At 38.8% G+C, this 17759-nt stretch overlaps 1 protein-coding gene across 1 annotated transcript in view; it reads right to left on the bottom strand.

Annotated features, from left to right (window-relative positions):
- The window catches only part of TMEM131 (transmembrane protein 131), a 99473-nt gene that overhangs the window by 46977 nt on the left and 34737 nt on the right, over positions 1 to 17759 (bottom strand). Inside the window, 5 exon segments of the mRNA XM_042788390.1 lie at positions 2474 to 2554; positions 3253 to 3375; positions 4211 to 4327; positions 5269 to 5392; positions 13626 to 13694. Of these exon segments, the coding sequence (XP_042644324.1) occupies positions 2474 to 2554; positions 3253 to 3375; positions 4211 to 4327; positions 5269 to 5392; positions 13626 to 13694 (514 nt within the window).

The following is a 17759-nucleotide window of genomic DNA, read 5'->3' on the forward strand; positions in this document are numbered from 1 at the left end:
TTTACTCATTGCAACAGATGTAACTGTCAGTGACTGTAATGATACACTTGAGGAAGAGAAAAGTTTTGGAGCCCAATAACATTAAAGTCTCTCCCAGACAAAAATCAGTCATCTAAAAAAGGAATCATTCTAATTAAAGAGGCAAATAGGCTTTGTATCTAGGTGGACATTACCAACAGCGGGATATACAGCACAGAACCAATACTTTACCTTAAGGATGCTTCTAAAATTTATTACATTTGATGTCCATGCAACCTGATGGGATGCACCCCTGGGTCCCGAGGGAACTGGCGGATGAAGCGGCTAAGCCGCCTTCCATCATATTTGAGAAGTCAAGGCAGTCCAGTGAAGTACTCACTGACCAGAAAAGGGGAAACATAACTCCCATTTTTTAAAAAAGGGGTAAAAGGAAGACCTAGGGAACTACAGGACAGTCAGCCTCACCTCCGTGCACAGCAAGATCATGGAGCGGCTCCTCCTGGAAACTAGGCTAAGGCACATGGAAAATAAGAAGGTGACTGGTGACAGCCTGCACGGCTTCACTAAGGGCAAATCATGCCTGACAAATTTGGTGGCCTTCTACAATGGGGTTACAGCGTTGGTGGGTAAGGGAAAAGCAACTGACATCATCTACCTGGACTTGTGCAAAGCACTTGACACTGTCCCACACAACACCCTTGTCTCTAAACTGGAGAGACGCGGATTTGATGGATGGACCGCTCGGTGGATAAGGAATTGGATGGATGGTTGCTCTCAAAGAGTTGCTGTCAACAGCAGCTCAATGTCCAAGTGGAGAGCAGTGACAAGTGGCATTTCTCAGGGGACGGTATCAGGACTGGAGCTGTTTAACACGTCTGTCAGCAACATGAACAGTGGGATGGAGTGCACCCTCGACAAGTTTGCTAACACCACCAAGCTGTGTGGTGCGGTGACAGGCTGGAAGGAAAGGATGCCATCCGAAGGGACCTGCACAGGCTGGAGAGGTGGGCCTGTGCAAAGCTCGAGAAGTTAACAAGGCCAAGTACAAGGTCCTGCCCATGGGCCGGGGCAATCCCCAGCACAAATCCAGGCTGGGCGAGGAGGGGATTGAGAGCAGCCCCAAGGAGCAGGACTTGGGGGTGTTGGTTGACGAGAAGCTCAGCATGACCTGACAAGGTGTTTGCAGCCCGTAAAACCAACTCTACCGTGGGCTGCATCAAAAGCAGCATGACCAGCAGGCTGAGGGAGGGAATTCTCCCCGTCTACTCCACTCTCACGAGACACCCCCAGGAGCCCTGTGTCCAGCTCTGCGGCCCCCAGCTTAAGAAGGACATGGACCTGTTGAAGCAAGCCCAGAGGAGGCCACAAAGATGATCGGAGGACTGGAGCACCTCTCCGATGCAGACAGGCTGGGAGTTGGGGTTCTTCAGCCTGGAGAAGAGGAGGCTCCGGAGAGACCTTTATAATGGCCTTCCAGTACCTCAAGGGGGCCTACAAGAAATCTGGAGAGGGAATTTTTGCAAGGGCATATAGTGACAGGACAAGGGGTAATGGCTTTAAACTGAAAGAGGGTAGATCTAGATTAGATGTAAGGAAGGTTCTTCACTGTGAGGGTGGTGAGGAGCTGGAACAGGATTCCCAGAGACATTGTGGATGCCTGATCCCTCAATGCCAGGCTGGACAGGGCTTTGAGAAACCTGATCTAGTGGAAGCTGCCCCTGCCCGTGGCAGCGGGGTTGGAACTAAATGATCTTTAAGATACCTTCCAGCCCAAACCACTGCATGATTCTAAACATAGCAGTACGTGTTACTTCAAAACTGCATTAAGTGAAGAAGACAACAAAAGAGATTTAACGGGCCAGGTGGTGAGTCCATCCAACCCACTACTCCATCTCCAGCAGCAGTCACGAAGAGTGAGGAGTAACTGCAGGGCATGCATGTAGGAATATTTTCCAGATCAGTTTCCTTCCATTCTCGACTCATGATCGAGGGATTTATTGCAGCTAGACACACTGATGTTTTATTTAGTAGTCATGAACAGATTCATCCTCCCTAAGTTTGTTCAGCTGCTTTTTCAACCCATATATGCATTCATAGTGATTTGTAGCAGCAAGGACTTTCTCCATTTAAAAAAAAAAAAAAAAAGTTGTTTATTTTTCATGTGGGTTAGATCCAGCTCACAGGCCATCAGAAGCATTCAGGACAATGTAGTCCTTAAGCAGGTGTAATTCATTCTAACGGGAACCATCTTATTCTGCTCATTTCAAAAAAGCACAGCTCAATACAGATGGCTGCGTTAATTAAACCTTTCCTTCAATTCCTATTACCATACAATTAACAGACCCTGTTATCGCTTCAATTTTTATGGAGTATTTTTAATGATGACATGGCAAGAAGCTGAGTTGGTTAAAAAACCCCAAACCTTAAATCATATAAAAAAAAGATAAACATCCACAAACAAGTACAATGAATGCTGCGAGACACGACTACTCACCCATAGCTTTCTTGTACCTCCTTGCTGTCCTGTTGGAAGCTCTAAATGGAGATCACCTCCACTGGAATACATTTCTACCACCTGAGATGAATAACAGGAAAATATCAGTACTCAACTTTAAAGGGATCCTGCTTTAGTTATCAGGTATTATAAAGTGCAGTGGCACGTGTTAGCAACTATTTGACCAATGGAGTATCTTATAAATTCACTTTTAATGATGATATACACATTTGCTAGTGCTACACTTTGTGCTTTCTGTAGCATTTCAGAGCTTATGCATCACTTAACAGAATCAGATCACATTTATCAGTGATTCACTTGCTTATTTGGTTAGGTACAGACACCAATCCTGCCTTAACATACGAATGCTTGCCAACATTACGTACGAGGGTACACTGTAAAGACACCTTATGCTATGCAAAACAAGCGGAAGGAAGCGAAGAGGCAGGCCTGGATGAAAATCACAGGATATATTTTACTTTAATTCAGTATTTTTCTTAGTTACCACTGAAATTCTTTATTTTGCAGTAATTATGACCATTTTAAAAATAGAAATTTCATAGTAAAACCTCAATTTAGCAAATTAAGAGATCTGTGAGCATAATCTACAATTTCTAGAGCAACTGATTTGCATTTAAACAGAAAAACATTTATACAGTATGAAAGACTTGTCCTCAAATAGCTTTAAAGTTGAAACAGAATTTTAAGAAGTAACAAAATAAACGAAATTTAATACCATAAACATAAACGAACATTTAATGGTTTTCTCCTTGGCTCACCTGCAAAGGTTCACTGTGAGGGTTATGTATATTTATTAAAGGAGAAAAACTGCTATTTACAGGAACTCGTGCCCCAATAAATGGGCGTAATCGATAGGGGTTCGGGACTCCAATGCCAAACACCTGGTTCAGAAAAAGCAAAACAAGTTTAAGAAGCTGTGCGTAATTGTTGCAGAGCCTAACGCATGTGCACCGATTTTAGTAATCTGCCAAGTATTCTTTTATTAATTTTATAGCATACATCTAATCGAGCATTTAAAACCAGTATCATGCTAAGGCAGTGAAATAAAGAAACTAGTTCAGTTTGCAGCTAAAGGGTATTTCTCATAGCTACTACTTACTTATACCAACATATTTAGAACACATGAAGCCAAAATACCATCTTTTTTTCTGACACTCTGAAGCACTAGATACCAGCAAAAGGTTAAAAATACGTGAAATCTCCTTTAATCATACCATTATGGAACAGACTACCCATATGGGAAGAGTTTTTGTTGCTGTTTTCAAAACACTATCATATTCTCTCAACAAGAGGATTTCTCTCACCTCTCAGACTTTTCAGACTCTCTAATCTGGTTTATCCTGTTTGGTTTATCTTTCTGAATCTCAAGTGAGTAATTTTTTGCCATCTTAATGAATAACATTGTCTTGTCACTGGATCAGATGAGTAGAGAGCTAAAGAAGGAGCTAGATCACTAAAAGCACACACAAAGTTGCTTGGAGGATTTTAAACCCTACATAATTTCATTGATCTGGCTTACACTACTACCCTACAGATATTTACAATGGTAAACCTCTGCGTTACAAGCAGCAGCAGGGATGGAAACTTCAACTGGGCTGACACAAAACCCAAACCACTAATTGTGAAAATATCCTTGGATGGTTAAGCATGTCATAATAGGTACTGCTCTGGTTGATTCACACTTCAACTTTTTCTGAAAGAGAACAGTTCTCTTACCTGATAAGTAAATACCCCATGATTAGAAGTGTTAATAAATAAAGTGTTCTCTACATTTCCCACTACTCTTGCGAGGAAAACTACATCAAAGGACGTATTCCCTCCTGGAAGAATTTTCTGGAATAAATAAAAGCAAGAAAGCAAAGGAATAAGCAGAACTGTTTATTGAAGACATTCCACCCTGCAGATGAACAATAATTTTTGTGTAACGTAAGATCTCCGTGTGTTCTTTATGGAAAACTAAAGTTAGAAAATCTACTGCAGATTTGGGAAAAAAACAATAGATGTTTTAGACTAATAAAAATGTATAACTATTATCTAATGCAGGATCATATTTAATTGAATTTTTATGTTGAATTCTGAACTTAGAGTTGAAGCTTATCACAGAAATATTTTGGACTGACAGTTTACAGAACACTGGAGATTGGCAATTACTACAAGACTTTTGTAAGTGAGAAAGGTTGCTTACAGACAGGTTTTCAGAAGTTTTTAGTGTTTACATGGCCCTTGCTAAGCCACAGGCCCTGCAGACAAAACCAAAACTAGAGAACTATATCTGACAGCCATGTGGTGAAGAGGTAACCCTGCTGACACCATGCTTTTTAACTTGCAAGCTCCTGTGACATGATTGCAGTGGTTATAAGTGCACTGGAGTGACTGCTTCACACTAACATCATTTCACTGGACTTAAAATTTTCAGAAAAACCGTAAGAACAGCTTGTGCCTGTATGTGCTCGCAGGCAACATGCACTCAGTCACTTCAGCAACAAAGGAGATCCGCTGTTAAACTGTCAGTTACAGTATACACGTCCTACACAGTCAGAACTCCTATGCAGTATTTCCCTCCTCCTCTTCTAGTAGGGCTTGTGTGTGTTTCTCTGCTCAGTTCACATTTGCTTAGTAACTGATGTGAGATCAACAGCTGCAGTATCTTAATACTTTTAGGTGTGCAATTATTACAGAAGGTAGCTCTTTTAAAAAATGGAGGGAAATGAAGCTTCAGTTGGGGATGGGGAAGGGGGAGGCAAAGCTCATTTTGAGAAAGCAGGATATCTTACCCTGTTTTGAAAAAACGATGCATGAAAATGTGATGTTGTAGCAGATATTGATACTAATGTAATTGTTTCTTCTGAGCTAGGGTTATGAAGGTAAACTTTTTCCATTTTTGGCATTCCAACTGGCCTGTCAAAACAGAGAGAATATTTTTTAAGTACTAGAACGCTGAAAAATAGAGCATTGGGATTTGTCCCATTAAACAAGATAGGAACATAATAGTGATGAACACTGACAAGAGAACTTTGCATTAAATGTTTTTTCAAGTTAACATATGTAAATTCTACTTTGAAGAATTACTTAGTTAACATTTCACATCATCTTATTGATCGCTTTTCCTGAAGGCTTGCATAACATTCTAACATCCTCTAAAGTGACACCTATCCAAAATGAAATTATATTTTCCAGGTTTTTACTTCAGAATCTGAAGAGGTAAAGCTTTCCATTCCTGTGCTACAACCTTTAAATAATTATCCTAAGAAAGGCTGCACACAGTAACTTAAAATAAACAGAACACATCTTTGAAAAAAGTCTAAGCACAATTTTTTTTCCTGATAGATTTTAAGTAGTCTTACCCAGAACCCAGAATTTTTCTGGTATTATATTTTATAATATGTTCTACAGAATTAAGTACACAGATATGTGCAGCAACAACTATTTGTATATTGCATTTGAATTCATACCTTCAGGAAAAAAAGTAAGAAATGCTTGAAATAAATTCTAGAATTTAAGATGTTTAAAACACACAAGTCAAACAGTTAAACAATACCATGCTTTTTCAGTAACAAGATGTGTTAATAATTTATTGCACACAAGCTTTAGACTTGTTCCTTTTTGCTTACAACATATGTGACAATAAATGCTTCAGTTTCACCAATTATTTTTCAGACTTTGGTATTGCTTCAGAATTTCTTCCATGCCTTTTAACACATATGTATTAAGCATCAGCACCAAAGCACTAACAAAATGTGTAGATTAAAATTTGCTACAAATTAAATTTCAGAATTCAAAATACTTTAACTTTCAGGCTACATGTATTCCACGTAGAGTTCTCTCGCGTATCACCTGCTCCAATCACTGCAATGATTGCAAAACTATTGATAAGAATTAATATTTGTAGTACCTGAAGTGATGATGACCACTAATAGGCAGTTGTTCTGCCATCCTCAGTTAACTTTAACAGGCCAAATTAATAAGCACTATTGCAGTTTTTCACCTTGGCAGGGTGGGTGAGGGGGTGTCTCGATAGAGCAACGTATGCTTGCTGTAAATTAAAAGTTGCATTGAATGGAGGATTTAGTGACAGTAATCAAAACGTATTACAAAGTGACTGAGGTAACAGACAGGACCTCCTACTTATGAAACATGGGCTAAACAGATGATAAAGACCATGATGTTCATTCAAAGACACCATTATTTATCTTCAATAAACTGCATCAACACTAACAGTAGAGTATATCTGCACTCTACTATTATAAATCTCTTTGCTTGCTGAGTCCTCCTAATTTCACGTCTCTATCAGCAAACACTTGTTCTTGATCCTTCTTTTGCTGTCAGAGAAAAAAATCTCATTTAGACTTCTCTAACTTAACTAGTAATAAAGACAACAATTTCTCTACTCACCTTTTAAAACCCATACAAAAACTAACATCCAGGGTGAGCCATAACATAAAAGTATTCGTAACTGTTGCCAGGATACATGGGGATGTCGGAAAGGAAAATGCTTTATCAGCTGTGATATTTTGCATTAACTGCTACATTGTGGATCAACAGAATCAAATGGTAAACCTGTTCTCCATTTGCTAGGAAAAAGCTTATCAGACCAGAGGAATCTGAGTGACACCCAGCCCTCCAAAGTTCCCCATTTTTACCCCACCCTCCAGAAAAAAAAACAAACCAAACCAACAACAAAAAAAACCCAAACAACTAACAAACACGCACAAAAGCACAACTGAGAAAAGTGTGCTGATACGGAGTTACCCAGCACCTCCCAAATTCTGAACCCACTGCTTCAAACACTCCTTCACTGACATCAGTACAGATGGGATAGAGCAGTTTATCTGCTTGGTAACTGTGAAAGGCATAAGCAAGCTTTTTTAAGTCAGCAATTTTGCAGTGAATTCGTTGTTTGGAGAAAGTAGTCATGCCTTAAATAAGTACTCTCTAATTCTACCAATATGAAAAAAAAAAAAAATAAATAAAAAAGAAAAGTCCAACTCCTCCAACATTGAAGAAAGCTATTTCAGTCTCTCCTGAGGATCAGCTGCCTGTTCCCTAGTTCTCACTGCAATTTCTAATTCTCCTCAGTGGAAGACATGCTGGCAGCACCTTGTTCCAACTCTTTTGCTTGCCACAGTGCAATTTCTGGACACTTCTCTTCCCCAGAGCATGTTCAGTAACTCCCCAAGTAGGGAAAGCAATCCTCCTCCTCCACTACAATGCACTGCAACCAGTCTTCATAAGAGGAGCTTAAGAGCCGAAGACAAGAATCAAGCAGAACAGTTCCCATCAGCCACAACAGCAGGAAGCAAGAGAAGATGAGGTAGATTTTAAGCACTATTACAGGTGAGCAAAGGACATGACTAGCATATCACCTGTGGTTTCTACAGAGAACCAGCTGTGAACCTAAGATCAGAGTTGACTTAAGCGACTCTTTTAATTATACATAACGTGTGAAACACCACAAAGCCAAGAAAACTATGTTGAATGAACCAGTAATACTGAAGTGCCAACCTGTTCCTGTCGGAAAGGTAGCTTGGAAGTAAAACTCATTATCCCAGGCCATGTTTCAAATATTCAAGGCCTTCATGCTTTTCCAGTTCTGAAAAGTGGGGAATATAAGACAGTGTATTTGAGAGGCTAAAGCCTCTAAAAACAACTAGTAGGGAAGTAGCCATGACAAACATCACAGTTCACTAACTTCATATTTCAGACTAAATCACCACAGCATAATTATAGGTGATAAAGGCAGAAGCCATTAAAAAGGAATTCTGTTGCCAGGACTGTGTTTTATTTTACTATTTTGTTGACCATTCTAGTTTTGACACAATAGGTCCAGTATTATGTTTTGCTCAGATACCGCTTTCCTTACATTCTTTAAGCTTGATGTTAGCCAAATCTACAGAAATAGGACAAACCTCACTTGTTTCTTCTGCCATCAGACAGGGTAAAATCCAGGTAAGGCAGTGTGCACCAGACACCTTTAGTGAACCTACATCCCAAGCAATAATCACATAAGGGATGCTCTCCAGGCTGTGGATTATCAAGCTGCAGTGATCTGCACAAGCACAGTGTTACCTGGTGCCAAATTTTACAGTAGTTTCCTGAAGCAGTCACAGCTAGCACTTCTCGTTGCAAGAAGCTGGTACAGACACACACCTTCAGGCAAACATGAACTGTCAAAGCATGTAAGATTTTGTTCTTGATCTTTTGTCCCTGCATAATACCAGATCCACCTACACTGATTAAAAAAAAAAAAAAAAAACAAAAAAAAAACAAAACAAAACACCAGATACCACAACCTAGATGAGAAGATGGTAACTAACAAGGGTGAGGTGCCTGTTCCAATGAGTAAAGAAGCCTGTGTTCACTACCGCAACTCAACTCTTTCTGAAATCTGAGTTAGTATCTGCAGTGCATTATAAGCATGTCCTTGTAGTGGAATTCATTGTTGCTCTAGGGATCAAGAGTTAGATTCTTTTAACAAAGGAAACCAGCTCCTGCAAAAAGCTGGGGAGATGAGTCCTTGAGTTACTGGCTCAAACTTAACTTACAGAAATATCTAGCTACTCACTGTGAAGCAAATATGGATTGAGAAAATGACCTTTTTAAAAGACTATTTTTTTCTTACTGCATATAGTTTAGACACCTCTGTAAAATGCTCGCTTGATTTATGAAGACTGATGCAAATCTCTTACTGAAAAAGCAAAGGATAGAAATTCAGCAGATACATTCTTCTTCTACCATCTCCTTTCTAGTGAGACTGGTGAGAGAACTGAAGTCAACTAAAAGCTTTGGAATGCTGGCAGTACAGATAAATATACTCAAGATTCAATTCAGGTAAATTCCTCATGAATTTGAGTTTATCAAATATGTTTTCCCCTCAGTATTTTTTTCCTTTAGCATCTTTTGGCAATTGTAAGACCAGCTGTCACAGCATGTCAAAAGTTTCCCATGGGTTAAATCAGTATCCTGTGTCACAGGAGTGAATAGCAGATGCCTAGAAGGCAAAAGTGTAATAATGTGGAAAGCATACAAAGTCAGGTGCCCAAAAAACTCTCTTAGCTTCTAAATATATGCAGCCTGGGAACTTTCCGAACCAATGCAGAAGATTCTCCAGTCAGAAGATGAGAGAGAGTGAACGCCAACAATAAGAACTTGGGTGTTGACTTGTAATGTATTCAGCTATTTTTAACAAAATAAAACGAGCTGGTCTTTCCGGGTTACCTCTAGAGACTGAAAGGTAATGCCTTTTTTACCCCATTTTGAAGAAAATGCTAGTTCCTTACATGAAGAAAGCCTGCATGTTGTACAAAACCAGAGAATTAGTGACCAGAGCGTTCTTCCTGCTTCACATGAAGCTATGCATCACTGGTGGAGCGACACAGGCAAGCTGCTGCTTTAACTGAAGCTAGAGTAACTGAAGCACCTAAGTTTGAGAATGTAAACACGTCTCTAGCTTGGAAAAGCAAACATACAGATTTTAGGTTTTTATATGTACTAGCCTATAGCCTAACTGTTTCTCAGCTTCCAGGTTTCATTGGCTTTTAACAAATCAAGAAAGTCAGTGTCCATGTAACACATTAAACAGAGCAAAAGCCCCATTTCATGTTGGGAATCTAACTTAGATCCCTTATAACAAATCATACCTTTTTTCAAACAGCTGGTAAAACCCCATATACAAAACCAACAGTAGTAGAGTCTTATCCAATCATATCACCAACTGTGATCTGAATGAATCTAAGAGTGGGAAAAAACCTATTATTTGCTTTGGCAGCATTTTGCAGTCTAGCACGATATGCAAACAAAACCAGAGGTAGATCTGGACTGAATGTCAATTTGCTGTCAACGGTTTCTTATATCTAATGAACTCCAAGGGAAATGAAAACTCCTAGAAGCTAAGAATAAAGGCAGCTAGTTGTGGAGTTGGTTTTGGGTGGAGGTTTTTTTGCTTGCTTATTTTCTTTAAAGCCCTGAATCTCGGACATCCAGCACATTGCAGAATTTGTTCTAGCGGAAGGCTGGTGTTGCTTCAGAAACACAGGCAGGAGGCTTTCACATTAAATCACCAAATGAGTATTCCACTCAGTCCAAGCAGTCCCCTGAAGCAGTGATATGGGAGAACCTGCCTCAGTTCCACCCCTTTCCCAGAGGCTTAATGTATACAAAGAACATCTGGGATCTCTTCAAGTGAGCTAGAGATTTGCATAGCCTAACATACAGCATACATTTCCTTTGATATATGAGAGATCGACTGGACTGCCTTCAAAGTGGTAGGGTATGGTAGTGTTTATTTTATGTTAAAACAGAGTTAAGCTCCCCAGCTATTATAAAATAAAAGTGTAAGGCCACTGCAATCTCATCTCCTGGTGGAACACAGGAAGGAGGTCTACAGCACCTATTTATCAACTTATTTAACAACTGATTTTTATTTTCTGAGACACCTAGATAAAATAACTTCTAATAAATATTATTCCTGCTCAAGTTGGCATGTTTTTGAAACATCTGATTAAACCCATACACTCTTAGCAGACAAAAAAATGTCATGGGAAGAATGGGTTAGCTTACAACTGAAATTAAATACTGCAACTTTCTTTAGCCTAGGAATGATACATGTTGATGGCTCAGCATAAACATTAATTTTGAACAAGCCTGCTCTGCTAAATGCTACATGCTACCTATTAAAAACAAAACACCATTTAGGTACAATACTTATTCAAAAACTAAATATGCATTTTATGCCTTCCCTAAAATCCATTATTAACAAAGAAACAAAAGCCAGAATTTGAATGTGAAAACTCTGTCTACTTTAAACGGCAACAAAGCCAAAAGCTTATATCTGCATTATTTGACTTCCAAGGCGCTTGGCACCTGCAGTTGGTTCTCACCATAAGGTTGAGCTGCTCAGCATTTCTCAGAGTTGGTTCACTTTTTTTTAAATGTCTAAGTACAGATTTAAACTGAAATTTGGGGCTCCGGATCTAAACCTGTTCTAAAATGGTTTTTGACACCTTACTGAAGTTTTAGTAAATCAGAAGATGATTTCTGCCTGAGATCATGACCTAAACTACAACAGATAATTATCATATATTGTTGGAAAAAAAAAAAAAAACAACCAAACACAAAACCACAAAAAACAGAACACAAATGAACCAAGATCTAACACACAGGTTCCTTATTTTAACTGATAGAAGGCAGCAAACCCCCAGTGCAGTTCTGCATTTACTGTACAGACCCCTTCCTAAGTAAGAGATCTGCACTACTTTAACAGTATACTAGATCATTACCATTTCTTCAGTGCTTTGTGCTCTGACAAGAACAGCTTACATAAAAAGCCAAAATATAATGAGGAACAGCTTAAAGTATTTATGATATTGTCTGGGACCTGTTTTTAGCAAGGAAAAACAGAAAAAAGAGCATTTTTGGAAATCCACAAAGCAAAGAAGCACATGTAGCTTTCTTCAGATAAGCATGCAGACTACAGATGACCTTTAAAAGCAAGATATTTCAAAAAAACATCAAAGCAGCACTTTATTCATATTAGAAAAAGGTGTATAAAATATATTTCAGATGTCAAATTCTGTAGTTACTATGAACTCAAAACTTCTACAATTTTAAGATAAAAAAAATCACTTAAAACCAAATCAATAGATAAGTTTACAGTAACTAATAAAGACAAAACTGCTCTACAAATTTGAGTTTGTACTGCACTCAACAGTATAATTTGTTAACTATAACCTAATTTTGTTATAGCAGAGGTGCTGTAGGGCAGTGCTTACCACTAGCTATTTTACTACTCACTTTAGAAGCTCAATATCCTCTTACCTAGGACCAGTTACAGACCTTACAAAAAAACCACACCACCACCATACAACATCAAAAGCTAGACATTCTGAAATTTTGAAGGAGTAACGAAGAGGGTGTCAGAGTGATTCATTATGTCTCTAACTCAGAAATAAAAGTTACAATTTTGTTAGAGCAAGGACAAATAAATTACGTAAAATTAGGTATTTTCAAATAGCTTTGCTATTTAGTGGCATCACCTTTGATTTTTTGTATACAGGTTATTTCTGGCAAACTACTCTGTGCAAACAATATATAGTTACAGCCTCTCTTCTTGAAGAGACACAGAAGTACACGACGTGTCAATACACAGGAGCTTTCTTGCACAGCTCTGGTCACCAGACCGTACAGTGGTCTCTCCTACAGAGAAGGGGCACTATATTTTTATTAATAATAATCTGCGTCTTATCTGCAAATAAATCAGCCTTTCACAGAGCAGCAGTGCTGGCTGAGGATGGGGAAAGCAATACCACACTAAGGCATATCAGGGCTATTTCCTCTCATCCAGGCTGAACTGCTCACAAAAGGTTGGGAATGTCCTGAGAGCAGTTTACATTGTGTCAAAGTATAAATTAGGCATAGAGGCTGCACTCCTGTATGCCAACCCCAGAACTGATTTTGACCGTTTAACAGGAGTGACAGTATCTACCTATACACAGTACCCAGTTACTGGTAAGAAAAGTTAAGACCCAAGCAGTTCTCAGAGGAACTAATTACAAACAGGTACATTGTTAAAATTGCTACACTTCCTTCCTCTCCCCTTTCTTTTCTCTTTTAGAGAAGTCACAGGAAAGTTTGTTATCAACCATTACATTCAGCTGCTGAGAACTGAAACAGCAACCAGCTGCAAGGTGGAGCACGCAGGTAGGTTCCTGGCAGCTGTATTTTCCCAACTCTGCATTACTGTTCTAATAACTGCAGATCCACTGACAAATTTTTTTTGCCACCGAAGCAACAGTAAAATGGACACACTAGTAGATGCTCTCTGACGTGGGTTACGTACAAGCAGAAAGGTAATCTCACGCATTAACTTCTAGACTTAAAACTGCTTCCACCCTGCAGAGCAGCTGTACAAGCCCCTAAAAAGTACAAGTACCTGCACTACCAAAACCATGTTTGGCAGGATGTTTAAGATCAAGTACACCAGCTCTCTGGAACAAGTAGGTCAACTACATTTATGGACGATGTATCAGTGCAATTTATGTATACAAACTTCTCCATCAGTTTTACATGCTCTTCAGATGGTTGGTTTTTTTCCTGTTTGTCTGACCAAACAGATCGAAAGACATTTTAAACTTACTGTTCATGGAAATCCAGCATTGGTGGCTCAAACCGGAGAGGTCGGCAATTTCCCCGATATAGAGATACACTGCAAGAAAAATTAAAATGTTGTAAAAGATCTTGTTAATTGATATATTTTTGTTTCCTTTGCATCTCAAATTGCCCTTTCTTAGCAAAGCATTCATTAATACTAATAACAGAGCAACTAATTCAAAAGAAGAAACAGCCTGACAAACTTGTCCAGTCAGAATACTGTAATTTTACCAGCCACTTACTTGGCTCCAAGAAAGATTATGTATGAGTACATATTTTGAAAATGGACATAACTGAAGTGTTAGTTTTCCTCTATATAGTGGTGGCTAAGTGAAACAGTAGGCTAAACAGGTTTATATCATCTTTCATAGCAATATCCAAACATCATCATCAATGTATAACAGTAATGTACATACACATCACGAGTTTCTCTAGCTACATCTATACTAGTACATAAACAATCTTGGACCCATCTGATGGTACTGAGGCCACGTGGGAGAAAGCAGCCCATGCCCATACTGCTAAAAACTCAATCTCCAGGAGACAGCGGCTCTGACACAGAAATGTTCCTTAGCTTTGCCTACACTAACCTCCCACTGGGAGCTCTCTAGGAGAATGCTAGTCGATGAAGACTAAAACATAAATACAACTCAAACAATCCAGCAGTGAAGACAAAGTATCTGGGAACATCCTCCACTACTGCTTATTTTACCAGTATAGTTATATAGAGCACAATCAATAACCCACAACGTAAGTTACACGAAAAAAACACAAAGCAGTTCCGTTGACTGCACCATTTTCTTATTCAGAATGATGTGACTGTGACCATACTTAAGTATCTCTGCAATTCAGTAACACTTTGTTTTGGGCTGAGTAAAAATCATATTCACACAACAAAACATAAAACAGGGAGACAGTAACGTAAAAGAAATAAACTGGAAAGGCTAAAGAATGGCTCAAGATCAGTGGCTCCTGAATGCTTCAAAAGCCAACGGCTTGCTTTTTGCTTTAAATGCTTTTGCTAGTGATATTAAAATAGCACTGCTGGTTTAGATCCTTGTTTTGCGACCTTCTATCAGTCCCGGACTCCCAAAGACAGAGGTGCAGCCGCGTGTCCTGGGTAAGCAAGGCTGCGCCACGAACCCGGCCAGGGCAGCAGCACCACCCGGTTCTGCCCCAGGAGAGCGGGAAGCCGGGAGATGGAAGGTGCCCTCAGGCAGGCACCTGGGGCTCACCGTACGAAAGCTGAGGCCTCCGACCCAATCCACCTAATTCCGACCAGCGTACTCCCAGGAAAACGAATTATTGACCAAACCCAGATGTCTTTCCCTACTCCAGAACCACTTTAACAAGGAAGCTATTTACCGGAGTAAAAATTTATGAATAGGGTATGAAATCTTAACTGTATTCTCTAACAGCACAGATCTGGGCAATGACAACAGTATAACAAATCAACAGCTTTTTAAATAAAAATACAATGTCTCAATGACTCACTCCCGTACCCCACAACTGAATCTTCACACTTCAAGTGTAACACGTGTAATAGAGAGCTATAAATCAATTAGCATGAATAGATCTCCTTAAATTTAGATGTCGAAGCATCTTCAATACTACTTAGAGGTCAGTTGTTAAAAATAGCTTTATCCACATAAAAGTAATACACTATTGGAGCAAGAGAAGGTATAGTACAGTCAGCTTTAGCGTACACATATATGTGTGCATGCACATGCATGTGTATATGTATATACATAAATCACAAAACAACAGAAGTGAAGGTGTAAAACACACTAATAGGAAGATCTGTATCGAGGTCTATAGAAAATTACAATGCTTGTTACTATTAAGTGCTGCTGTTACTCACTACAGTTGTTGAATAAGAGAGCTCGAGTATACCATCTTAGGCTAAAATGAAACAAGTGCTCAACAAAATGAAGTTCACACAGACACTGAACGTAAGAGAATAAAGTTGGAAAATTATACCAGTAGTGATATTTCGAAAGGATAAAACAAGTTGACAATAGTATTCAAAGTGATCACCTCACTTTTCAAAGTTTATGGTCCAATTTTAAGGAACATTTAGAGAGCATTTTTAAACTGAAAAGGACAAAAGTCTCGGATACCTCTATTGTCAAGATAACACTAAGCAGAAACTACTCTCTTGCAATAAAGATTTTTAAAAAGTTCTCTCAATGTCTTCCGATTTCAAAACTCTGAACAGTGATCCAGCACCTCTTTCTTTTTATTGGTAATAGGACATACCAATTCCTTTAATGGAAAACTTACTAGAAATGTTTACAGTATTTACAAAAGTGATAATGAAGATCTTTACTTCAAATGTATTGAAAACCCAGTCAAGAGCAACTTCACTTAACTTGAACAATCAGGACATACACAATATATCCACATACACAAAAAGTTTAAGCAACATTTTCTCAGACTGCATAGCTATATTATCCAGGATAGCCATTTAGACAACACAGAATTTTTAAATGGCTGAAGTCTGGTAAAGGCAGCTACATCATAATGAATTCCAGCTATTATACCAAAAGTAACAAGTGTAATAAGATTCAAATGAGAACAAGCAATATTGGAATCCCCAAACTTGGCCAACTGGAAGGCTCAACATGAGTCAACTTGCAGCAGACTTACAAAATGATGATAATGTCTGCTCTGCTCACTGAAGGCTGGATACACCCATGGGTAGGGCAACTTTAGAGCATAATGACATTTAAGTTAATTACTGTATTGTATGCATGTAGAGCTATGGCTCCCAGTCTTCTATCAGAATTTAATTATTTTTCATTCCCTATCCCTCCAACTTTTCTAACTTTCAAAGTCAAGAAGAAGAACATGAAGAGAAAAAGGTGCATCTGAATGAGACAGGACTAGTGGTGTTTGCCAACAAGCTCCAGCAGAGCAAGAATTGGCCAGGAGGCATCCGAACCTATAAAGTTGCAGAAATGACTAGTTCCTGGCAATTATTTAAGATGGTCCCAACATTTTTTCCCTTCTGCAAGAACTTTGATTTTAAAAGTGAGACTTGAGAGTGAACTACACACAGTCCCTGACACGATCGTTACCCTCACCATACCATCTGCTTTGTCATCCAAGTGCAAGGGCATTTACCTCAGCTACTAACTTCTGTGCTGCTACCACCCGGAAGCAACCCACCATCAGATGCAATTCACTGAAGTGCAGCTTCATGTCTCAATAAGGTTAGTCACAGATGCAGTTATAAAGACAGTCAAAATGTCAATGTCCTGAAAACCGTAGGTGATACGGTTGTCCATCTATGCCGAGACAATTATCTTCTGTCTAAGGACGTTCTGTAGCAATTCTATAATGTTTTGCTGTTTATTGCAGAGTACTAGGCACTCAAAATTTGAAATGATCCATGCACATCTCTGCATTTGGAGATGAAGACAATGCTTGTCAAATATACTATTTAAAGACTTCTGCAAAGTTGGGCAGTAACTGTTTCTCCGTATCCGCGCTTTACCTTTCTAGGTGTTCTGGGATTTCTGGAGGAGGTCTGTGCTCCGTGGAATCTTATCTATACCAACTTTAATTGCTACTGTGGAAAATTCAAATCTAAGCATAACTCTACACATATTTTTACCACATTACTTTACCAGTTGTTTAAAGGGTTTTATTTCCTCTGCTGTGATATAAATTGTCAAGAAATAAAGCCAGCAGTGTTAAGCCATCAAATAGCAAGAAATCTCATTATTTTCTTTAGCAACACAAACTCTTAGAAAGTCACTACTTTGTTATTTCTATTACCACAACATAAAATGAAAGTGTGTCCAAAAATAACCAAGTGAATTTTTAAAATGACAAACAAGCAAATACCTCACAGTGAATACTTTTTGTGCCAGGACATCCTTGAAAAAGCCACCTCAAAGACAGAACATTTTTGGCTAAAAATTAACCAATCCTATTTCCCTGAGTGCATCTGTGACTTGTTAACATTTAAAAATAAGGCTGAGATGCATGTATCAGAAAAATTATTTATATTTTTATAGCTAAAATTATTTTAGAAATATGGGTATTAAATGCTGCCTCAGTGAAAAAGTGAACTCCCACAAAACATTTGAACATTTGACCACTTCGGTATCTG

Source organism: Tyto alba, unplaced genomic scaffold (genome assembly GCF_018691265.1).
Source record: "Tyto alba isolate M040663 unplaced genomic scaffold, T.alba_DEE_v4.0 Super-Scaffold_14, whole genome shotgun sequence".
Classification (NCBI taxonomy): domain Eukaryota; kingdom Metazoa; phylum Chordata; class Aves; order Strigiformes; family Tytonidae; genus Tyto; species Tyto alba.